General features: G+C 46.1%; 1 protein-coding gene across 1 annotated transcript; it reads right to left on the bottom strand.

The window, feature by feature from the left end:
• Positions 1–1,990: 1,990 nt before the first annotated feature.
• Positions 1,991–24,283, bottom strand: LOC142574630 (putative glutamate receptor). The gene is made up of 8 exons (XM_075683671.1): positions 24,053–24,283; positions 21,898–22,001; positions 21,394–21,484; positions 16,470–16,631; positions 15,190–15,343; positions 11,938–12,155; positions 4,105–4,391; positions 1,991–3,319 (listed from the first exon to the last, which is right to left on the bottom strand). Exons 1-8 carry the CDS (start codon positions 24,281–24,283, stop codon positions 3,022–3,024), a joined length of 1,545 nt encoding a protein of 514 aa, XP_075539786.1. The 3' UTR covers positions 1,991–3,021.
• Positions 24,284–25,264: the final 981 nt, after the last annotated feature.

Here is a 25,264-nt window from a genome sequence, read left to right as displayed (position 1 = left end):
TAGACATGCAGCGAGAGAATATCTTGAATATACTCTAGCGAAATTAACGCCAATGTCTGTATGCAATTCCCTGGCTGAGGCTTCCTCGCCGAAATTCATTTCTTATAAATTGTTGGTTGGACACAAGCGGGTGCCCTTGGATCTTTCTCGTGTCCCTCTACAAGCATTTGTTAAACGTAGCGGCCCGGAAATTTAATGAGAGACAATATTGGTGAGCCAGTGTTGTACAAGCTGTAATCATCACTTGCTGCTTACATTGGTGTGCAGCGATCTGACAAATTGGTTGATTGATACACAAAATAGGGGGAGAAAAATATGAGTAGACGTGGGGAAATACAATTCTGTGACAACAGGCACCGTACCCGCGGCGCTGCCTCGAAGGCCCTTGAAAACCTAACCCCCTCATCCTGTAGCCAACAAATCAAAACAAGAATGAATAGGAAGCTGGAGTTGGGATTGGAGGCTATTGAGTATGAACTAAAGAAAGGACCTTGGAAGGTTGATATGCAGAGGGGGTAGACAGTTCTGGGGACCTGACGGCCTCATTTGTTGAGTGGACTTCTTTCGCTATAGCGTTGCCAATCCCCTTAGAGCGTAAGGCACTTGGTTATCCCGGTGTGGCTTAGGCATGCAAACAGAATTATTTGGCTATTAGCAATGTACGAATGAAATTACCCCAATACGCGTGAATCAGAGGATACGGTGATGGGCGCTAACAGCATCTATCACCGCGTGTTCTGAATCTCACGTCTTTGGAGCGTTTGATTTGACGATACCTAATAACACGCACTGTGTTCCTCTGATTGGCTGTCTCTGCATAGAGAGCGACGTTTTACTTCAACAACACGGCGAGTTGTCTCAGTGAGAACTGATGTAAACCAATGGAGATTGTTTTGTTAAGTTGGGATGTGCAAAACGACGTTCCGACAACAGGAAACAAGAGAAGTGGTTATTCTCATCTACTTTTATTGCGGTCAACAGGGAGTTAAGCAGTTGTTTGAAACATGGCCTAAGAGATCTTACCGGGGAAGATAAAGACAGAGTGGAGCTGTTGAGCCCATGGCGTCATAGCCGGCATTGATTGTTTAGAATAATTATGTGGAATGCGCGTGTAGCTAGTGAAATTAAGTGATTCTCTGTGTGGATAGATATTTACCTCTTCTGAACATTCGTTATGCTTTTTAGGCTATAAATGACGAGAGAAATTGCAATGGTGACCCACACGCAAGGCTCAGGCCGTCGATTGTGTCAGGGTGTCAAAATGCGAACACATTCAGCTGGTTCTTTCCGGGAGGAGTAGCAGATCGCTGCGTATTCAGTAATTCTGAAGTTCGCGACAAGAACTGTCATACCAAGTAAACTTCAGAATTCTTGAGGTAGTGTAACGTGCGCACTATAGTTACCGTTACGATTGATATTGTGGACTTCGAGCAATATTCCTAATAAATTTAGCAGGGTCTATAAATACCATTGAAGCCGAGTAACGCGTACTTGAAGCGCCGTCATATACTCTGATAATAAGTGCGCCTTTCACTGCGTTTTTAAGTTGAAAGATATGGACAAGTAGGCGATGACAAACGGACCCATCTTTCGGTTCCTGCAGCGCTCACGCAGAATACAAGAAGTTCACCGGACATGCGCTGTGCCCGGCGTGTCCCCGCCTTTGTCAGCGCAGCACAAACGGAAACATGAATGTGCACCAACTTGCTCAATTTACAATTTCAAAGAAACGGATCGTTCGGTCAAATAAGTTTTATTTTTCAAGAATGCTATGAAAGACGCTGACTGAAACTGTGCAGAATGGCAACGTCTCAGAGAAAATTTTCAGCAGCAGAAACCGAAAGCGCAAAGCGTAGCTTGGTGAAATGGGGTGAGGTGCGTACCAAGATCTATGTCCCAACGTTTTGTGTACGAAGCAACTCTACGCAATAACCCTGAAATAATATATATATATATACACGGTTGCTCTATTTTAGCTCTGGATGCAGCTGTTAAAACAAACATTTGCCCGCTGTTTTTGCCTAGTAGAAAAAAATGTTCGTGTTCTGTTCTGGCTTATGATAGGCATGCTCGTAAATGCCGCCATGTGTTAGGAGACATATAATTCACATGCACCTTATACACGTACGAGGCACACACCTGCGTGGCGTCCTGTAGAACGCATAGAGGTTTTGTTAATAGTGGCTGTTCTCTTGCACTGCCACACGATACATTAAGCGCACCACGATGGGAGCATCGGGCCCCTTTTCTTTCATATGTTTATTTGCGAAAAAGAACGAGATGCACCAGTCGAAAAAGAGGATATGAAATTTCTGATGGAGCTACAGAAGTTCTTGTCACATGGTGGGGCAATCTGCTGCCGAAACAACCTAAGCCTTATTCCTAATCAAGGGCAAGTTCTGTTATATGGCAGAGGTGATTTCATTATTGCAAAAGACAATAAGTAAACATTCCTATAATACTCAGGGCATTCTAGTAGCCGAATCTTTAATTACAAATAGCAAAACTCTAATCTATCTATTTTACTGATTCTTCTGTGGACTCAGAAAGCGAAGTCCTTTTTTGGTTTCAGTAATTTTCGGCGGAGACATGCTAGTAGTGCAAAATAGACAGTTGTTGTCTCATCCATATACATATTACCCTTAACTGAATGTGAAGCTACCGGTATAGAGAGTATCAGCAGCAGCGCTGCTAGTGACGTCTTGTGACGCTCCAATCGCACGTTTAGCCACAACGACTTCAAAACCTTTTTCCTGTTACGTGAATACTCTCGCAGAAGGTAGATACAGAAAAAAAAAAGACTGCATGTTAACGATTGTGTCGCTCCCGACGTTTACAGCAGCAGTTGGGTATAGTATGATAGGTCACTGTGGTAATAGTTGTGCTTCAAGTCTGGTTATATCTTCGGACATAAGATGGCGGCAATAATGCTATCGCTCAATCCTACGTTCCCTCTAGCCTGCAGTTCGGTTAAGAGTATACGTTTAGAGACGGGCTCAAGCTCTAACATTAGCGCTGAATTTATAAGACCCTGCGGGATCGCGGAAGCAGCCTAATTTGTCGTCGGCGCCACCCGGTGGCGGCAACCTTCGGTGTTGTGCGGTTCATGCCCGGTGCGCTGGTCTCGGCTAGGAATGCGAGGGAGGAGGCAGCGACGCATGCGAGCCACAGCACAAACACTCCCATCAAGTCGTCGAAAGTCAGCGTCGACGCCTGCTCGGCACCCGAAGACGAAGAGCTTCCTCCGCAGCGTCCAATTTCGCCCATGGCAAGGCCCCACCAGTAGTTGACCAGACCAGCTTCCAGAAGTCGCCGAATGCTGCGGGCAGTGGAAGTTCACTATTGACACTTCTGCATTTTGAAATCAATAATTCAATCATATTTCTTTCGCCTATTTAAATAAATACTCAGAGAAACCGCAGTTGAAAGTTGCCATTCGGTAACTTAAGGGAACCGCGCAGCCCCGATTGCAATGGTTTACAGCAGCACAGCGACATGAATACGCATTAAAACATCAATAAAAAAAGTACCAATATAACAAATATTGTAGCACGGGGTTGCAAAATCTCTGCGTTATCCCATTTTGCTAACCTATTATCTCGAGAAATCCCCATTTCGAGACGACTTACGTGTATTCACTCTACGAATGATCATAGTAATTCTAATTACATTAACATCAACAGAAAAGCGTGTGCAGGTGATTTCAAATTGCCCCTCTTTTGTAGTGGTAGTAGCGGTAGCGGCAATAGCAATAGTATTAGCAGTAGTAGCATTTCGTGTATGAAGAACGTAAGAAGAATGAAAAGAAGAACGAAAAGTAGGCTACAAATAAAGCTTGTTACGCCGAGGCACAGCTGAGACATTTACGTTACCTCTTACCATGCACCTACTGTACTTTAGCAAAAACTACTCGGTGCGGTAGCTTATAAGGGCTTTGTCGTTGCGCTGCTCAGCTCGAAGTCGCGACTTCGATTCCAGCCGCGTCGACCGCCTTTTGATGCGGGGGCAATGCAAATCTCTTTGTGCATCGTGCATTGGATGAACGTTAAGGAACAACAGGTGGCGAAAATGAGTCCGCAATGCCCGACCATGTCGAGAACGCACACTTTGTTGATGTTGTCGAACAGTTCCGGATCGATGTCCTTCCGAGCGAAGCTGTTGAGCGGATGGGACACCAGCCCCTCGCGGGCCAAGTAATACTCGGCGCCCACAAAATCCTGGCACTTGGACGACACCTGGAAGGTGAGCGAAGTGGCGTCGCTGATTATGGCCGCCCGGCCCTGGGCCACTTTCTCCAGCAGGGCCCTGCCGTAGAGCACTGGCACGGGAACAGCGGTGGCCCCGTCCTCGACGATGCGGCCGAGTTTGCGCAGCGCGGGATTGGTCGAGTTCTGCGGAAACAGTGGCCGTCGCGGAACGCGCATCAGCTCTGAACTGCTCACGTCAATGCCCATTCGCACATGGAAACTTCGGTGCCAGTTAGAGAGGTGCGCCTAAGGCCACGAGAAATCTTCTACGTAGTTATGTGTCGAAATCACGAATGCTGAACACTTAACGTAGCGTTTACCCAATAGCTGCGCAAATATTCTGTTGATGCCGAACATAGGTTTGAACTGCCATATGTACTTCCTCAGTTCACAATTGCAATGCTTCATTGCGCTCCTAATCTCGTTTCACATAGGTGGCGCTGAATGTACCATATTTGCGAAAATGCTCCAGATACTAAGTGATACCTGCGTGAGTGAGTGCGTGAGTGAGTGCGTGAGTGAGTGCGTGAGTGAGTGCGTGCGTGAGTGAGTGAGGGAGACAACTTTATTTGGTCCTCAATAGACGCGAGTAAACTCAACGTCACCTGGCTAGGCCCACTGGGGGACCATCAGGTGAAACCTGACGGCCCTCTCGCGCGCCCACTGGACTTCCAGGATTTGAGAGGTCTGGTCCTGGGCCCTAATGAGCTTCATCATTTCCTCTTGCGTGAAAGCGGGACGGGCAGAGGCGCAGCCCTACATGATATGCTCGAAGTCCTCATAACCACGACACAGAGGGCAGTCCGGGCTTGGGGACCGTTAGGGGTACATTGTGTGCAGCGCCGCGGGGCACGGGTAAGCCCCGCGCCGCTGCACACAATGTACCCCGAACGGTTCCCTATGAGACGAATTTCCTTGAACGTCTGTTCTTCCTTGCGTCGAGGTTGCTGCCAATAAGAGCAAGTAGAATACCTTGATATCGTCCCGCACTGGCTCTACAAAAGTAGGTGAAACATATCTGTCAAAAGTTTTGGCTAGCTCAGAGGAACTGATGTGCTACGATGTCAAGAGTTCAAAGGTTTAAACTTCTGGCAAACAATTTTCTGCTTACATAAATAGAACAGCAGTCCTCATAAAAACGCAAACCATATAGAACTTCGTTACACATATTTTTGTTTAATTTTTGAATGTGCACAAGGTATCTCGATCTGTGTTCTGGTGACAGAGCCATGGTTATCTGAAAAAGAGTTCAAGATGCCTGCACCGGTTATCTGGAACATTGCTTCACATTCCTCTACCTGAAGTATATTTAAATATGTGAGGCGATATGCCACATCGCCGCGTAATTGCTACATGTATCTGGAACAGTGTTCCGGATAACAGCTGATATTTCGCTTGAACATAGCCTCACATATTTTATAGTATGAGTACTTAAAAAGGGGAAACAATAACATATAATACGTGGTTCTACATTTTTCGCCGTTATATGTCGAACACTGCACCATTAAAAAAGCAGGAAATATTTGAAGAGATTTTCCTCCGACAGCTGGAACCCAACAGAAAGCGGATTAAAGGTATCACAAAGGCGCCTACAGCAGCATAAGGACGACTAAAGGCTGGAGACCAGTTAAGAGACCCTTCGCCATAATCAAACTGTGAGGTACCTTCTGAGGGCACATGGATGAATTTATTGCGTGATGTGCCATGTTAACTATGCCTGGTAATTCCGCTAACAGTAAATTATTGCGGTCATGAGACAGTACCACTTCCACTAATCTACCTTCTTACTGTACCTCAACGTTCGGCAGAACCCTTCTCACGATGACCGTTAACGGCAATGCGCTTCGCAGTATAGCAGTATAGAGATCCAACGAATTGCCATAAGAGTATCGAATGGAAATTGAACAGAAAACCCGCAAGCCGGAAGAAACTGTCATTTTTGCTCGAACGGGGGCTGAACAGGAACGTTACGATAGTTTCAATGCGGAACTAAGCCGGAGAAAAAAAAACGGTTTTCAGTTCAGGTTGGCCATCATTTCTGCAGCGTTTCATCCATGCTTTGCATGAATTTGTAGCTCAACTATGCTACACCTAATTTGTACACACAAACCATCTTCGCGTTAGCACCGTTAATACCGTTAGTATGACTTTCAGAATATTGTGTGAGGTGGCAAACTAGGGGTTGTGTTAACACGACAATGTTCGAATCACATCCGACGCGTGGAATCGTCAGACTGGGAGGCGCGCAAGGCACCTGAGACAGTAGAGCACGAATACTTGTTGCTTGTTTCCTGTATGGCTGTGAACGGCAGGTTTTTTCGTTAGCGTCAATTGAGCAACAGGACATTAAGGGAAAAGGCGATACTATACCATTGATTGTATCTACCAATCAAGTGAGTCATCAACACTCTCTTAGAATGTTTAGTAAGCACAGGCCTAAATTCAAGGTTGTGAACGTGCCGTTTGAACACGAACGCGTATATAACTACATTCTACTTATCGTCCTTATCATTACTTCCCAATCCCCTATTTTCTCCTCTCCCCTTTCCGCCTGAGCAGAGTAGAAGGCTGCAGGATGTTATATATGTCCTCAATATATTTTCTTCTCTCCCTCAACAAAACTTCGCTTCATATAGATTCCAGCATGAGTCTTGGGTCTGCTTAGTTAATTTGTGTAACTACATGTGGTATTACGAACAAACAGGCACATACTTCCTGTACACGTTCGTAGCAGCGTTGAGCTCTTGTATAAATTTTGCTGTTTGCCTGTGATTATTCTTCGTTTAGGCTAATGAACTTCAACCGGTTCGAATCGGTTTTTTCTGTTTTCGGAGCTTAAGCGTAACTGAACCATTTTCGGTGAACCGAAAAAAAAATCGGAACGAAGGAAGTTCCAGCTCGACTCTCTGAATGCCTCAGTCCAAACGCGCATGTGTGAAGCGTATGCTGCAGCGGTTCCCTCTCGAGGTTCTTTATGAACAGAGAGATATTTAGCCGTGTCATGGCAAAGCCTGCGCGCGGCCTTTAAGTGTATGGCGCCCCGGTGCGTGCGAGCGATCAGAAAAGCGTCACGCTGAAACCGGGTTCCTCTTTTGCGCTTCTTTCTGGACCCGCTGCGCCATCTAGTGGCGCTGCCAGAAGTCCGCGCATGCCATCCCAAATTAGTTCAGGGGCGCACCGGTTAGCTGGCTCGCCGCACCGCCAGAAACACACACTCAGTGACCCCAGTTGGCGAGAGGTTCATTAAACAGCGGCACATATTCAATGCATTCATTGCAGAACGCGCTAAAGCGTTGGCGTGACAGACGTTCAATGAAGAGTGGCACACGCCCAGTGAATTTCTCGCTCAGCTTGCTTGCTAAAGCATCGGGCTGCTGCATTTGAGCAATACTCGTGAGTTGGTTCGATTCTTCTGTGCATGGGGGAAATTTAAAAGTTTTGTTATGGTACACGCGGCTGGTCGAAATCGCCTGTCGCGAAATCGATGCGTAGAAATTTAGCCCGACTTCTCTCCCGTGTGTCCCATTGCACACGTGTCCTATCCCACTGCCCCATCTAGCGATGCCACTATAAAGTCATCGTTCGGCGCGGCTTATATCCAGGTGATCATCGGAGAAATTTTAGGAAGTTTTTTTTTCGTAATTTTACAGATGCACATTTCATGTGGCGCATACCTATTTACAAAAGTCGGTGTCAAATACGTAAATCCGATCATTAAAGAGCCACAAATGCCTACTGGCCAGATAACCAGCGACCGAAGTCGGCACCAAAGAGGTTGATTGAAGACGAGCACCAACCGAGTGGCACATACCCAGTGCTCCAATTTGGCGTTAAAGAGCTACATTGAACATCGCTACCTACACAGCTCCGCGACTACAGAGACAAATGACGGCGTGAAAAAGGTTCGTTAAAGAGCGGATCGTATGTACGCATTGCCACATACTGAATCACTCAAGTTGCTCCAGTTGCTCCAACAGTTGGTTTGGTACACTGTTCACTCGGCGCAACATATCGATGCCCTACGCGTTCGTCCATGAACTACGCAAACGATAGAGTTCGGCGGGAAAACGGTGAGAGGAAAACATATATGGCCGCCGGAAAATACGTGAAGTATCCTAATAATGGCCTAGGCATTAGGACGCTCTTTTAATTGGATTAGCATTTTTAGAGGACTTCATGCACTTTACGGGGTGCCCACTGTCTAGCTTTGTCTCTAACCATTATCCCGCGAACGTGGGTCTCAGAGTTGTCGATGGGAAAACGGGCTGTGCTGTAAACGTCTCTAAAAACCAAGTTTGTTCCGCAGTTGGTTTCGAAGCCTGCTCCCTCAACACAGCAGTGCGACGGGCTACCCATTTGACTAGGAACTATCCAGCAGTCCATCATCATCATCATCATCATCATCATCATCATCATCATCATCCTGGTTACGCCCACTACAGGGCAAGGGCCTCTCCCATACTTCTCCAACTACCCCAGTCATGTACTAATTGTGGCCATATTGTCCCTGCAAACTTCTTAATCTCATCCGCCCACCTAACTTTCTGCCACCCCCTGCTACACTTCCCTTCCACCCGCCGTGGTTGCTCCGTGGCTACGGTGTTCGGCTGCTGAGCACGAGGTCGCGGGATCGAATGCCGACCACTGCGGCCGCATTTCAATGGGGGCGAAATTTGAAAGCACCCGTGTACTTAGATTTAGGCGCATGTTTAAGATCTCCAGGTGGTCGAAATTTCCAAAGTCATCCACTACTGTGTGCCTCATAATCAGCAAGAAAGTGGTCTTGGCACGTAAAACCCCATAATTTGATTTTAATTCTTACGTTTAATGACCATCGGTTACCTTCCCTCCTCATTGCATGTCCTGCCCATGCCCATTTCTTTTTCTTGATTTAAACTAAGATGTCATTTACTCCCGTTTGTTCCCTCACCCAGTCTGCTCTTTTCTTATCCCTTAACGTTTCTTTCCATAGCCCGTTGCGTCGTCCTCAATTTAGTCCAGATTTTCTGGAAAACAGACAGACAGACAGACAGACAGACGGATGGACGGACACACAGACAGACAGACGGATGGACGGACACACAGACAGACAGACGGATGGACGGACACACAGATAGATAGATAGATAGATAGATAGATAGGTAGGTAGGTAGATAGGTAGGTAGGTAGGTAGGTAGGTAGGTAGGTAGGTAGGTAGGTAGGTAGGTGGGTAGGTGGGTAGGTAGGTAGGTGGGTAGGTGGGTAGGTGGGTAGATAGATAGGTAGGTAGGTGGGTAGATAGGTGGGTAGGTAGGTGGGTAGATAGGTGGGTAGGTAGGTGGGTAGATAGGTGGGTAGGTAGGTGGGTAGATAGATAGGTGGGTAGGTAGGTGGGTAGATAGATAGGTGGGTAGATAGGTGGGTAGATAGATAGGTGGGTAGATAGGTGGGTAGATAGATAGGTAGGTAGATAGGTGGGTAGATAGGTGGGTAGATAGGTGGGTAGATAGATAGGTAGATAGGTAGGTAGATAGATGGATGGATGGGTGGGTGGGTGGGTGGGTGGGTGGGTAGATAGGTAGGTAGATAGATGGATGGATGGATGGGTGGGTGGGTGGGTGGGTAGATGGGTGGGTAGATGGGTAGATGGGTGGGTAGATGGGTTGGTAGATGGGTGGGTAGATGGGTAGATGGGTTGGTAGATGGGTGGGTAGATGGGTGGGTGGGTAGATAACCCACGAAAAGTGCGTGAAGCTGCCTTAAACTGCAGACCACGATGAAATACTGATTAGAAAATGTATATCAGCGACAAAATATTTTGTTCACATAAATTTGTCGTTTGCAGAAGTCAGTCTTCGCAAACATATGTGGATTGTGTGGTCATTACCCGAACAGTACATCGAAGCTTTTGCAGAAGTTAGAGGTGACGTCCACAACGACAGGAGCCGAAACAATAGCCCAATGAATCATTTTGAAACAAAAAACAAATAAAAAGGTTGAAACAAGACCTTTCAAAACATTTTCCCAGTAGAGCGCGGCTCATCTACACGTAACTTTGCCACTTTCAGACAGCTATATCGTAGGTGCCTTAATTGAATATACCTTAATCATTTCTACCTTAAATAACTTCGCCATAAGTAACTTCAAGTGTCGTAGGTCCGACTACCCCCAAAGATCGTGAGTTCAAGTACATTAATTACCTCTATCCTTGTTAAATCTGCCCTAACTACCTTAACACCGAAGGTACTGGCTTCGACTGCCATCAATCTTGGTGCAATAGAATTTTGACACCCAAACGGCTCAGCTAACTAGACCTTAATTATCTGCGCCTTAAATAAATTCGCCCTACATAACACTAAAGGTCGTGAGTTCGACTCCCATCAAACGTAGAGGGATCGAGTGCCTTAATGCACTGTATTCTAATTAATTTTGACTCAAGTAACTTTGAATGAACACCAAAGGTTAATGGTTCGACTCCCACTAAAAGAAGTTGGTTTGTGTGCTCTAATTACTTGCGTTTTAATTACCTGAACCTGAATTACCATTGTCTTGATTAGCAGCAAAGTTCGAAGGTTCTATTTCCACCAAAGCTGGCGTGTTACAGTGCTTGAATGCACCCTATCTTAATTAACTCGGCCTTATTTAACACCAAAGATCGTGGGTTCGACTCCCACCAATGTTCGAGAGTTCGATTCCCACCAAGAGTCGTACGTTCGAGTGCCGTATTTACCTGTATCTTTGTCAACTGTGCCTTAATTAACTTCACATTAAATAACACCAAAGGTGGTTGGTTCGACTCCCACCGAGTGTCGTGAGTTTCGGTGCTAATTTTTGGTTGCACGCAGTTTTAGCGCCACAACGCTGGACATCGGATTTTTCTCCCAATGAGCCATCTAACGCTTTCGCATTAAAAAAAAGATCTCTTCAGTTTATTCGATGTTGTGCGCAGTCGAACCCACGTCTCGACAGACAGCTCAAAGAGAGGAACCCGGTGACTTAGCAGGTTGCACCACGCGTGCACTGGCTATGTGCCCCTCATCAATGAACCTCTCGCCAACTTGGGTCACTGACAAGCTTTCACTGGTTGTGCGGAAAGCGAGAGACCATGTATCTCCATTTACCGGCACCGGCGCCACGTTTCGCCTCTCGGAGGCCAAGCGTGTACGTCTCGGCAGCTCCACTAGATGGCGCAGCGTGCCCAGAAAAAAAGCACGAGAGAGGACCCCAGTCGCCGGCCTGGAGCGTTTCTAAGCATTCGCATACACCAAAGGGCCCTCACATTTCAGATGCCATGTGCAGGATTTGTGGCGGCAACGCGAAATAGCGGCGAGTGTTCATTGAGAAATGTAGTACAAGCTTCATACGTAACTCGTTTCCACGGTGACAATACGTTGTGTCTCTATTATCATTGAATGTAAACGCATTGCCGTTCATAGACATCGCCAGACGGTTTCTGCCAAATGTATTATGTGGGACGACCGGTTTCCTTCAGTGCCGGTCGACTAACATTCCACCTTGTTGCTGTGCAAAACCACACAGGTAGAATACAGTATAACGTACGTTACCATTTCAGTATGCCAACAAGGAGGACATCTCGAATTTACGAGTGCCATAATATAGCCGAGAAACATTGTCAAGCTTGGTATGACGGTGCAGTGACAAATGGCAAGCAAGACCTGCCAAATGTCGGCAAAAGCGTGTGTATACTTACTGCTACGGTGGCAACATACGACGTTCCCCGCCACATATGGGGCACCGTATGTGGCCGACGTATGAGGTCTTCGGCGCTCTCGATCTTCTCCACCTCGGACTTGATCATGAGGCAAGCACGCATGTGCCCACAGAAGGCATTCATCAGCACCAGTGTGGCCAGCCACCAGACGGCACTCAGGAGGCGCTGACCGCCACGCTGAGGCGGCTGCGCCGTTGCTGAACAATTTACAAAGCAGTGTCGTCTCATCGTGGTCCTGACATCTCGTTTCCCACAAACGTTCTCGAAAAAAATTTTGCGAAAATATTGTAGGACCCAACAGCTCCATTTCGGTAGAACGGAGTATTGCAGGTGCTACGTGTAGTAAGGATTCTAAGCCCAAGCACGCCGCACAGTTTGACCTCAGTGCACAGTATAGAACCTAAATGTGTCACTGCATGCATTACTATAGAGTTATGCTTATATTGAAAGAACCTTTAAAACGCATTTCGGGAATTTGAAGACTAAAGGACTCAAAACTGTGTTCAGTATTGCTGTAGCGTCGGGGGACAGTAGCTATTAAAGTCGATTGAACCCTCCGCCATGGCATCATTATCTTTATAATTATTTTTATGTTCGGTTCAAATATTCAATGATAAACTGTACGATTTACGAACAGAGAGAAATTGAGCATCCGAGAGATTTTATACATCAGCCCTTACACAGAAAGCTATTTGTTACCAAGCACAACAGAAGTCCCATGGGAAAGTATCGCAACACTAAAATTAGAGACGTGCAAATATTCGACATTCAATATACTAATCGACTATTTCGTGCTTTTCAATTCATATTCAATTCGAAAATTGCGAATATTAAGTTGTCGAAAATTCATTTCTTTCGAATATGTAAGGGTTAAAAACACTCATTGTAGTTTACAGGGAGACGGAATGGCGAATGTGAGAATTGTTTCGAATGATCCTGCCGCAGTAGAGCGGCGGTTGTCCTGCTTGGGAACCACTTCCCTGAAGCGCACTCACGGTGCAGATCGCTTCCGCTCTATAACTTGTATTCATTCAAAAACAATGAGTTGCTGTTAGTCAGCCGGTATACGTATTTACTCCAAATTCTATATGGCCAGTCTGCCTACGGTTGCATTCTTTTAAAACAACTGGGAGTAATATAGCATCATACTTTTGACCTTCAGCGAATACATACTGTGTGCGTATCTGGTGACTTTTTGTTTTTTTTTTTTATTACCGCCATTCAGGCGTGGTCCAGATAATTGAAAACAGTTCACTGGGATTTAAAAATTCCCCAATTGTCCGGACGTCTAGTTGTGAACAGTATTACATGTATGTGTCTACGTATATTAAGCCCGATTTACTCTTTTACCAGGCGGACACCGCGCAGACATCACATTTTATGTTGCTTCGAATACAAGAAAACATTTCTCTCCAATCTGATTAAAAGGTTTAGCTATTCGCAAACCCTTACCCTAAATGTACCGATGAATGTTGTGTAGTCATTACGACATCGTCTAGTTAAGCACAGATGCATACACATCAGTCTATAATGTTCGAATACAAGAAAGCAGTTTTCTCGAAGCTATCATAAACTTTCTTAAATACTGGTAAAGTGAGCTGCCCTTCTACGATGCCTTAATTTTTTAAATTTCTTTTCGAATATTACCTATACAATTTTCTAGGACACATTTGAGGGATGTCTCACAAGGGAAGATTGAGATATGCAGAACGGTGTGCATTTTGGCCGGTTTGGTCAATGGAACAGAAATTCAGCATGTGCAGGGCGAATAAATTGTAAACACTGATATAGGAATGCTATCTCCTTCGGAATGAGTGAAATGGAGCGGAGGCCTATACATACTTCACTGCTATTATTGATGTGAAAGGCTTTAGAAATAAGATTTGTGCGGCGATCGTCGTATTTTGGCAAGCGGGTCACATCTTTAAAGGACAGCTTGCAGCCGCATTCATTGCAGTGCAGTGACAATTGACTATCTCTAGCTTGTTCTTGAACCTTGCTTGAGTGTTCGCGCGTTCGGTCGTTGATACACCACCCCGTTCGACCGGTATAAAAACGCTTGCATGAAATAACAATCATAAACCACAAAGTCACAACAGGCAACACATACCTCTTCCTGTGCTGCTTTTTACAACTTCTTTCGTTCTTGGCCACCGGATTGACTTGTTGGTACAGGCCAGCTAACTTATTTCGGGCAGTGAACAACAACCTACTGCCTACCCTGCTGGCCACCTTTTTGAGATTATGCGGTGTTCTCACCCTCACATGCAGCAGTCTGACCGGGTGCACATATGGTATAACTGCAACCATTTACCGTGAGTGATTCTCACATTGAGCGGGTGCAGATTGCTTGCTTTTAAGGCCTGTTGCGAGGCTTTCAGCTCTTAGATTTCCCATTGCCGTTTTTGACGAGCATCGCTCGAATACTCGCAGCAGGCCTTAAAAGCAAGCCATCGACAGCAGCTCAATCTGAGAATCACTCACAGCAAATGCTTGCGATCTAGCGTTGCGTGTCTAACGTTGCGTGTATTTGCAATCTTAGGCAACTGCAAAAGGAAAGCTGCCCAAAAAGAAAATGCAAACAGGGTCAAGGGAAGGCCAAATTGCCTGTTGCTTAGCATGCCCCGTTTAAGGTACACATCGCTTTATTTAAGTTTAGAATAACCTTGAAATGTAAGGAACTCAGATGCGAATGATCAAGAAAATCTGGCAGTCCGCCAATGATGTGCGCGTCTAATGTGTACCGCTCTTTAATGGTGTACACATCAAGTTCATTACTCATTACTTTCCACCTTTCCAATTTCACGCAGGTTTCTCACAAAGAGGCAAAGTCCTGCTTTGAATTTAGTTCAATAGACAGTGCGCAAACTTCAGATTATTCCCGATTTAGCGACGATACCATTTTCGTTGCATCACTTCACGACACAGAGGAAAACATCAGAGTGCATGGGGAGGCACTGTTGCCGCTTGTCCTGTCGTCGCTCTTTCCGAACAAGGACCAAGAACTTACGTAAAACCCAGGCAATTGAATTTATTAGACTGACCATTCCTTAGTTCGCCTACCACTGTTGGTCATGCCATGTAGCCATCTTACTGTGGCTCCTCGCTCTGGCGTGTCATTTTTTCGACTTCACACCCATTAGATTAGGAGGATGTAACATGTAATTGCAGTTAAATATATGACCAGGCGATTCCGCTTTGAGAAAAATGGAAAGGTGTCCGATTTCTCACCTTCAAGAAAAAGGTTCTCCACGTACATCCACGTGGCATCGCCGATACTCCTCACGAAATCAGTTCTCTTTTGGGACATGTAGGCTTGCACGTGATTGAGCAAAGCAGTCACCACGGACACGATAACTAAAGCTACGCTCAGGAACATCCACACCTGCGATGACAAACAGGTGAATCAGATGTGGAACAGGTCTGCGGACAATTATTGCAAGCCTAAGGCTTAGGCAGAAGTCATGAACTTAAACAAGGTCTTCATAACTCTCAAGCAAGTTATGTTAAAATTCAAAGCGAAACAACACTGTTGAATTTAGCACCATCGCTCTACATAGAAAACTATTAAAACTGCCACGAAATACCATCTGACGCCAATTTCATGACTGCGTCTTTTCCGCAGGGTACGCTTAGCGGCTACAGGACTGGATCTACGGTACCTCTGAACCCTGGCTATCGCTCTTGACATGTCTGTGCATGCATCTGTTTAAATACAGCAATCACAAAAAGCCATTTCTTGACCTCAAACTAGGTCGCGTTATCTCTAGCAACAGCAGCAGGTGGCCTCATGAAGAAGGTTCAGTGGCCAAACTGTGGGGCCTTCCAGTTTGAGCCCATTACGACATGTACCGCCGATACATTGTATACACTGCCAAACTATCACGACGAGAACTAAAAGCAATAATTTTCGTATGCACTGCCATCGATCTAGCTATTTCTCGCGTACTTTCCCTATGTTCTGAGGCTCCTCGTTTTTGTCTTATGTCGTTCGATCTCTTTCGACTTTACGGCGCCCTATGGCAAATCAGGTCCCGCATTCAGAAGTGAGTTTGTGCGCTGGAGGAACTCGTAAGACAGGCGATTGTCAAAAACCTTAAAGTTGCCCAGCCATGAAAAAAAAACGTAGTTAATAGGAAGTGGATGTTCGGCGAATTCAACCTTAGCTTCCAACGAAATAGTTTGCTCTACTCGGTGGTCAGCAGACTGCGAAGCTGGATAGCGCGAAGCGGAAAATCGTCATCTACAGTGTGAAAACACACTTCACATTGGTTATCTGGAAAAGCTCATGAATTTTTATACGGAAGATTATGCGCCAGGCTCAAAAGTGTCACGGCATATTTTGCAAGCTGCGATGGTGTTATGCTTACAACCAAGAGCAGTGACAATAAAATGCGTTACGCCGTCGTACTATCAACCCGTCTTGGTCCTTTTATCGCCTCTCAATTTCAAGAAATCTTCCACGCAGCTTAAACTAAAGAAGGCTGACCGTCTTCCTCGCAAATACTCGCCATCCAGTCAAAAGCCATGATATATCCAAAGACGCTGCTGTCTTGCGCAGTCTTGCGGCCGGCCAGGATTCGCAGTTCCTCCATGTAGAAGACTGTCGAAGGCTTGGCGATCTCTAGACGCTCTGAGGCCGGAAAAAACGGGCCCATGGCCAGGTCGCTTTCCTGAGGAACAAGAAAACAGGGTTTAAACTGCAGCAGATCCAATGGGGTGGAATCTAAATGCAGGGAAGCTTTGTGTGGGCGCATGGAGACCCAAAGCACGCACGCACGCACGCACGCAAGTGCGGGCAGTGAGCCTTAAGCGGAGTTGCTGGATACTGGCGAGCGCGACAGACGCCTTGAACGCGCGAAGGTTTTAGAGGCCGCATGCGCGTAGGTGCGTAGTGCAATTCGGACGTATTCTATCCGCAAAAAGCGTTTACTCCCTCATTGCCGTGCCGCCACGGATGCGTGAAGGCGAGGTTCTTTCGTGTCTCTGTCCCCTGCACGGCTGGCGTCGATGGTGGCGCAAGCATGATGTATATTGACATCCCCTTTGAAACAGGGCGATGACAAATAGCCGCCCTAGCCTGCCTGAGGCAATGAGGTATGCTCCCCATGCTTTTCATTCTGGGATTCTTGTATACATCTCCCCGATCCCACTTCAATTCCTCAATACTTCTCTACTATGTTATGCTTCTCTACTGTGCTATGCCTGTAACGATTCCCGTCTTATCAACTCGTTCTCAACCATACTTTCATCAATACTCCAAACATCTGTTATCTCCACTACTGACGAGTTGATGCTTCCGCCCGTTTTAAATTCAAGCGCTTCTGGGACGCGTACGTTAGCTACCTGCATAACTGGATGAATTCCTTCGCATTCAAATAGCATGTGCTCAGTGGTTTCCAGACCTTTGCTATATGATACACATGCCTCATCTTGTTGCGAGTATTTGCTCAGGTATGTTCTTGTCCTTAGTTGGTTACTCGAGCCTCAAAGAGAAAGGCGCTTTCATTTGTGTTATCCTACAGATTTTCCCTTCTAATGTTTTTATTCTCATTCTTTTAAATCTTTATTGCCGTTATTTTCATTGTTTAAATGCAGCCAATTCGCTGTCTCTGCTTCTCTAAATTTATTTTTGATGACTCTCAGTTGTCTATTTGCGCTTTGAACTACCCTGTATACTTGGTTGCTAACTTTATTAACCTCTTCGCCCACTTTGTGTCCAGGCTTTCAAGTACAAATGCTGGTGCACTTAAGCCACTTATTTATTTTGATCCATGTTCCTGAGCTTATTTTTTTCTCAGAAGTTATACTGCTCTGCGCTTCTGTGATTTCAAACGAGGTTCCACTCATGTCACCTTGCCCTGCATCATTCATGGTTTTTTCCGTGGGCTTCCAAAACCAATGGCCTACCGATCGTTTGTTTACTTCCGAACCCGCCAGGATATTAGTCTTTAAGCGGAGAAGGATATTTACTAACGTTAGCGCCGGCACCATTACCCCTTTCCAGATTAGATTCCACGTGCCACCTCAAATGTAAATTGGCGCCAAAGCGGTGTGTGTACTATTATTTTGGCATTCCGCTTCCTCTTTATGTTACTATTATCTTAGTGGGTGATTCAGTAAGTCTTTCTTTTGATTACGCATTTGCCGAAGTATTCATATTGCTTTACTATGGGTATGAGTTGTTGTTGAATTGATACCAAGTTATTACTCGTCTCTTCATCAAATATTATATTTCCTGTTTTCTCTGTGCAAAACTTAAGGCCTAAATTTGTTGTGGCGTTGCCACACATAATCGCAAGTGTCTGTATATCTCTTTCATTGTCCACTAGTGGCAATATGTCATTCACAAACATTAGTCGGGGAACCTTTTGTTGCGTCATTTCTCCATCACGCATGTAGGATAAATCAAACCTTCACTCACTGTATTTAAGGCAGAAAGCTGGGTTAGTTGGTTGTTATTCGTATAAGGGGACATTATACTAGCGCGTAAAGAAGGACATGGACAGGCACATGAAAAAGACACGCCGAACGCTAAACATCAACTGGCTTTATTCTCAGGAGGACACAAATATATATGCAAAAAAAGACACGTGCTACATGATCAGTGCCTAAAGCGCATGCGCAATGGCACCTTATTGCGCAAGAGTTTCACTTCTTTTGCCGTCAAAGATACGTTAGGTTTGCTGACGCGAGTCTGTTCTTGCCGAAGAATAAGGAAAGCCTTCCTTAAGGAATAAGGAAGGCTTCAAGGAAGGAAGATAATGAAGGCTAAGGAAGGAGTTATCATAAATTGTTTCTTTCCTGAATTCGTTTTTTCCACTTCAGTAGTTACCCATGGCAGGTTTCTTTTCCATTGCCGCTACCCATGAGATTATTTCAGCCTCTCTGACTTCCCACTTGACGTTCTTTGTTGCTGTGTTGCCCACCCTACAGGCCGCATACTTCCTGGTTCTTTTCCTCCACTGTGAATCAATTTTTTTTCCTGTACAGATGCCTCTACACTCTCCCAGACCGTTTACTTTCTTCCATATTCCTCAGTCGTTCTTCATAATCAATTTTACTGTGCGCTTCCGTCACTTCAAAACTAGTCAAGCCCATATCACCCTGCACAGCTTCATTTGTAGTCTGTCCGTGAGCGTCCAATGCTAGGCGTCCCGCTGACTTTTGGTTCCCATGGAGTCCCGATTGTACCCCTGATTTGAAGCAAAGAACTGCATTTCCAAAAGTAAGTCCTGGAACCATTCCACCTTTTCAGATACCCCGGAGCACCTCGTATTTATTGTATCCCCATAGTGCTCCATGCTTCCATTATGGCTGCATTTCTCTTCCGCTTTGCTGTTATAGTTTTTTCCTGTGTTTCCGTATATCTCTTGTCTTCCTTTATCCATATACTAGGGTATCTATATTCTCTTACCCGAGGTATGCCCTGGCCCGCTATTGCGACTGTCTGTTCACTGTTTTCAGTGAATACCATAACACATGATTTTCTGACACTAACTTTCACGCCTGAGTTCTTTCCTTCCTGTCCACAGAGACTAGCCAGACGTTGCAGATAAGTTCGCTTGTTAGCTAGCAACACAATGTGGTTCGCATAAAATAAACCTGGAAGCTGCTGCTATACTACTGGACCGGCCTGTCTGATCACTGGATGCGCGGAGGCGAGTGCCATCTGTTGGTGTTGCAAGGAACGCAGCGGCGCGCGCTGCGCACAACTTCACTCAGACTGGTTCGCCTATTTAGAAAGGGTATAGCCAGAGCGCAGCCGCGGTAGCGAAGCCCAGCGACGTTCGCAAAAAAAAAACTGCTCCGCTAACAAATTTTTGAGCTTGACAAATTAAGATGTCGAGCTCAAGAGGCGTCACAGCTGTAGCATCTGCGCGAGAGCAGTCGCATCGCCCGTATGACCCTTTATCAGATTTTAAAATGGGCAACTCGGGAAGATGCCTTGACGTCATCTTGGGGTATTGCAAGGATCCCAGCGTTAGTAAGGTTTGCGAGTGGCGTACGCTGACTAACAGTCCCAGGGTTAGTGCTAGTAGTAAAACATAAATACCCAGAAAGGGGACGAGAAAACGGCGCCTCGGTAGGTCAATGGGTAATAGCGTCGCGCGCGTAATCCACCTGGGACCAGTTGTTTTTGCACCGATTTTCATTTACATTTATTTATTGTTTCTGTAATTCAATGAGTAAGTACTAGTAATTCCCCCTATGTTGTCCTTGCTGTTTTTCTTTGTAGGTTTATTATAACACACACACGCGCACTTATAATATATATATATATATACATATATATATATATATATATATATATATATATATATATATATATATATATATATATATATATATATATATATATATATATATATATATGTGTGTGTGTGTGTGTGTGTGTGTGTGTGTGTGTGTGTGTGTGTGTGTGTGTGGGGAGGGGGGGTTCCTTATATTTCAGGACGCAGGGCCCGACGCCAGGTATGCAGGAAAGAGACGACGAACTTTTTGGAAGTAGGACCTGCTTACTTGATGTTTTCGGCTGTAGGCTAGCCGAAAACCTTCAGCAAACGTGCCTTCCTTCCAAAAAGGGCGTTGTCGCTTTCCGGCGCGCATATATATATATATATATATATATATATATATATATATATATATATATATATATTCAAGATGTGAGAGGAAATCGGTTGAAGTCCTGCAATAATACCGACGGCATTGCTAGGGGGCGAAATGTAAAAACTCTCGGGTACTGCGATATTGGTGCGCGTTAGAAGACTCCCCAACTACGCCAGCTTGTCTCATGTTCGCAATTTCCTTTCGCTAGAAACTGCGCATGTCATTTTCTTTTTCAGCACCTAGACGTTTTCTCAAAGCAGTCTTTCAAATATAGCAATCAATTTGTCACGAGCAGGAGTTAATACAGCGGATAAGTTGGTACAAGACTGCTACACATCGTTCGCAAAACAGTAACAGGCACTACATTCACCATGACGGCTTTTGCGCTTCAGCACCTGAACGAAGAGATCTTATACTCACCTTGACATGTTCGGTCAAGTTCATAAAACAAATGCTTTCGGTAGTTATACCAAAACGCAGCTGGTCGCCGTTTGGTGTTTTTGGCACAATACATACCACAACTCTTTGCGGTTCGGCACCAAGAGAAAACTCCGCAACATGGCAGACCATTTACTGTAGCGTGGATAGATATTTCAAAACGACGTGGCGTTGGGCTATAGGTTGATTATAAGAATTAGACGTCCTGTGAGCGAAACTTACACATTAAACGGGACGGACAACAGCGGAGCGCTACCACCAACTAGTTGATAGCAGAGTTGTCAGTAGCCCTCTATTTTTTTTTTCATCTTCTTCATCGCGGTGCCCATTCCTCGCCCAGCATGTTTGTTTCTGGATATCCATATATGTGAAGAGAAGGCTCACATTGCGATGTAGCATGCCCATGCATCCGGTCCAGGAGCCGTCAGCCCGTGGACTGCCCGTGGTCACCTCCGGAGGCAGTCCAATAGTGTAACTGCGGAGTTGCAGTATGCTGAACTTGCAGTTCGAGTATTGAAAACTTTCTTGGATCACATCAGTTCGTAAGAGCAGGTGAAGTAAATCGCGCTAAAGTACGTATGCTTAAAGAAGGCGGCCGAAGGTAAGCAACCGACCGAAGGTAAGCAACAAAAAAAAGCTTGGGTGATTAAAACTTTGCTTGTTTGCTGTACTTTTGGAAAGCTAAGAAAATACGTAGTATGTACACTTTTCTAGTCCCTGCCTGACGCAACTTTCAACAGATGCACATGCTTTTCGTTAATCAACTTTGCAACATGAAGACCATGAGGATTTTTTAAGTAGGATAACTGAAAATCTGTGGGCAAAACAACATCTTCGGTGACGTAAGTTAAGAATTCGCGAAAAGTGCGTCCGCAAATCTGCACTCACTTGAAGTGCAGTGCCTGGACCAGAGCGTTGAATATATTTCCCACTGTACCATTCAGGATGTACTTGCCGTTAGCGCCACGCTCCAGATTGGTGTGTGGGCTGTACTGCACAGAAATATTGTGGTGGGAAGTAGAGAATGATAATCGGTGGAAACTGGCTACAAACAAAGAACTATATAGGAGCACAGGAGGACCAAGAAAGAATGCGCGATGGCCATGCTCCCAGCGAAAGTTTACTTCGCATCTGCAGCAAAGCCAACTGACAACTTCATATCCGGATAAAATGGGGCAGATTGTCGATAGATTCCTGAAGGAAGCTGAGTTACAGTAGCAGAGTCGTGTGCGCTCCGCCGTTTTTGAGATTTAAGTAATGTGTCACCGCTTTCGTCCGATACTTTATACTTTTTACCCGTAAGTATTATGAATTTCTCAAAAGGCAAGTTAAACAGCATCATCCTGGTGAGGATGCAGTAGTTTTTGCTTTTATCCCAGGCACATAAATAATTGTACAATGAAACAATAAGGGCCTAGTAGTCATCAAGCGGCACTCTTCTTTTTACTGGTCTTGTAGAAATTGTGGTGGTGTTCAAATGAATGAATTTCTTGTGCGAAAATTCTTTGCGGAAATTTAATAACCGCTGAACTTTTCTAGCGCAGGAAAGGCAGAACGCCTGTCAAATGTATAAATCGTTGTGTGTAGTGCCAGCCGACAAGAAGGATGGGATTGCAATCATGACTCATGGGTATTTCTTCTCAAAGGCTCACGAAGCCATTGCAAGCATGTTTACGCAACATAAAATGGTACCTTAAAGGGACACTTATGGCGAAAACTAAGTCGAGCTAAAGTAATAGATTAGTGCCCAAGAATTTCTAAGGAGTCAATATTATCGCGAACAGTCTTCATAATCGAGAAATCGAGATCAATGCTGGACATGATTAGAGACTCCTGTGGAACATTCAAGCACTTCCCCGATGACAAAAGCACTGGTGAGGTAAAATCTGTCACTAGTGCTCAACTACTCGATTGCAAGAAAACATCCTCATTATGTATTATAAGATAAAACAAAATGCTACCTGCCCAGTCCCTTTTCATGTTTAGAAAACAGAACTCATTTCAATTTCCGTTGAAAACGACGCGGACGGTTGAAATGTTTCGTATTCGGTCTACTGTGTGCCTGCCCGCGCTTTCGCGTTTCGATACTGTCTGATCCCCTAGTACTGCGCCGGTTTTGCTGGCTCACGAAACTCGCACAAACTGCAAGTAGTAGAAAATTCAACTTCCATGTCATGTCATGGGATGCCCGAATAGTCTGCGCTACTTGAACAAAAAGTAGCTGCAGCTGCGAATCCGCCGCTCAGTCTTGGTTCGGTGCCACCGTCTGTCGGGCGAAGTTTTACTCCACGACGGCAGCAAAGGCCGCTGATGGCGTATGTTACGTCACCACTGCTCCAATTTGGTGGCGGGATCTTTAACTTTCGAAAAGGGTATTCGGACCCTTCAGATACAATTTTCTCGTAAACTAAGTCTTTTCTTGGTACGAAATAAGCGTTGCGAGGTTTCTGGAACGCTATTGAAACAGTCCACGTCGACTTGGCATTTGCCTTTAGTGTCCCTCTAAGCTACAGTTCAAGCAAAAGCAATTTAAATGCGAAAAAGCATTAGGGTAGGATAGGAATAACTTTTTTAATGCCGGCAACCAACGGTTTAACGCGTCATCACGCTCGCCAAGCGTCGTCCCAGTATTATGCTCTACTCTGCACTACCTCAGTTCGGCGCGTTTGTAGTGTGTCGGAAGGCTTGTGTTTTTCAAGCTCAGGCGGGGCCTGCTAGATGGCCCATAATTGAGTGTCCTTGTCTATAGAATGCACTACACTTTGAAGTTCGGGCGGGTATGCCCTGGAGGTAGCTTCGGTTGGGAACCTGGCACATACCCACATTATGTGCCATTGGTCCGCTGGACCCGCTGCACAAACTCCGCACACACCACTTGCATAGAATTTTAGGTGAAGCACCTGTAGTACTGCCGGGCGAGGAGTGACCCAGTCTGTATCTGCCTTAAGATGACGGCCTCCTCCCGACAGAGTTCCGGAAGGGGAGGCGGCATTGCCCTTCGAGCTAAGCGGTAACTCTTCGTAACTTCGCCACAACTGGTCACTCGGTCCTTGGCTTTGCACCACCACACGGAACGGTCACTCTTGGGGGCGCTGAGAGTGAGCACTCGCGCCGCCCAATGGGTCGTCTCGTTGTGGTTCGGTGAGGATGCGCACTCCCCGGCGTACGCCGGGAACCACTTGATAAGGATGGTGCTGCCGCGATCTCGGAGCTTGAGCTTGCCGATGATGGTGGCCACCGGCACGCATACTCGCCCTTTGGCAAAGTTGCCCATGGCGTTCCTCAAGTGGCTGAACACGGTGCGACACTCGGCCTCGGATATCGCCAGAGCGATGGCAACCTCTTCGGCATCTGTGGCGTCCGTGCATCGCACGCTCACTGGTATTGTCGTGGTGCCAGTAGCCGCCGCAACGACCACTGCCACGAAGCCTTCCCGCTTGCATTCCGCTGTGTCCACGTACCGATCATGCTGGTATTGGGCGTGTTGTTCGGTGAGGGCCTTGGCCTCAGCCTGCCGCCGTTCTTGGGTTTACTCGGGGTGCATGTTTTTTGGGATGGCGTCCACTTGGATGTAGGCCCATGCCTCCTCGTTGATGTCACACGGTTGCTGGCTGGAAGCTTAGGAGTTGTAACGCAGGGACGTCAGTCTACTGCGGCCCGTCTTGGTGGTAGAGAGACACTCGATTTGCGCAGTGAGCTGCTCCTCGGCTATTTCTTCTAGGGGGTATGGACGCCGAGCTGCAGTAGCCGAGCCGTACTCGCAGTCTCCGTTAAGCCCAGCGCCATCGTGTAAGCCCATCTGATCAGCGTGTTGATCTCGGATCAGTTACCTGCCAGTTGAGGTAGGCCGCAACGTAGGCGATGTGTCTGATCACGAACGACTGGGCAAGGCGCACGAGGTAGTCTTCACGCATGCCCGCCCATCGTGTCGAGACTCGGTGTATGACCCGGATGGCGTCCACTGCCTTGGCAGTAAGCTTGTTGATGGTCTCGTCATTGCGGTCGTTCTTGTTTAGCAGCAGGCCCAGGACCCTGATCTTGGGAACTTCGGGTATGCATTGCCCCGATGCAGTCACGATCTTGATGTGATCCCACTCCCGAGGGGGAGCGCGTTTCCGTCCAGGTCGTAGCAATGTAAGGACGAACGGCTCAGATTTGGCGGGCGAGCACATTAGGCAGGTGCCATCAAGGTGCTGTTCGATGGCAATAACCGCCACTTGCAGCTGTTGCTCGATGCTGACGCCGGTGCCACCGG

This window comes from Dermacentor variabilis, chromosome 3 (assembly GCF_050947875.1).
Source record: "Dermacentor variabilis isolate Ectoservices chromosome 3, ASM5094787v1, whole genome shotgun sequence".
In the NCBI taxonomy this organism is placed as follows: Eukaryota; Metazoa; Arthropoda; class Arachnida; order Ixodida; family Ixodidae; genus Dermacentor; species Dermacentor variabilis.
This window is presented reverse-complemented; position numbering and strand designations above follow the sequence as displayed.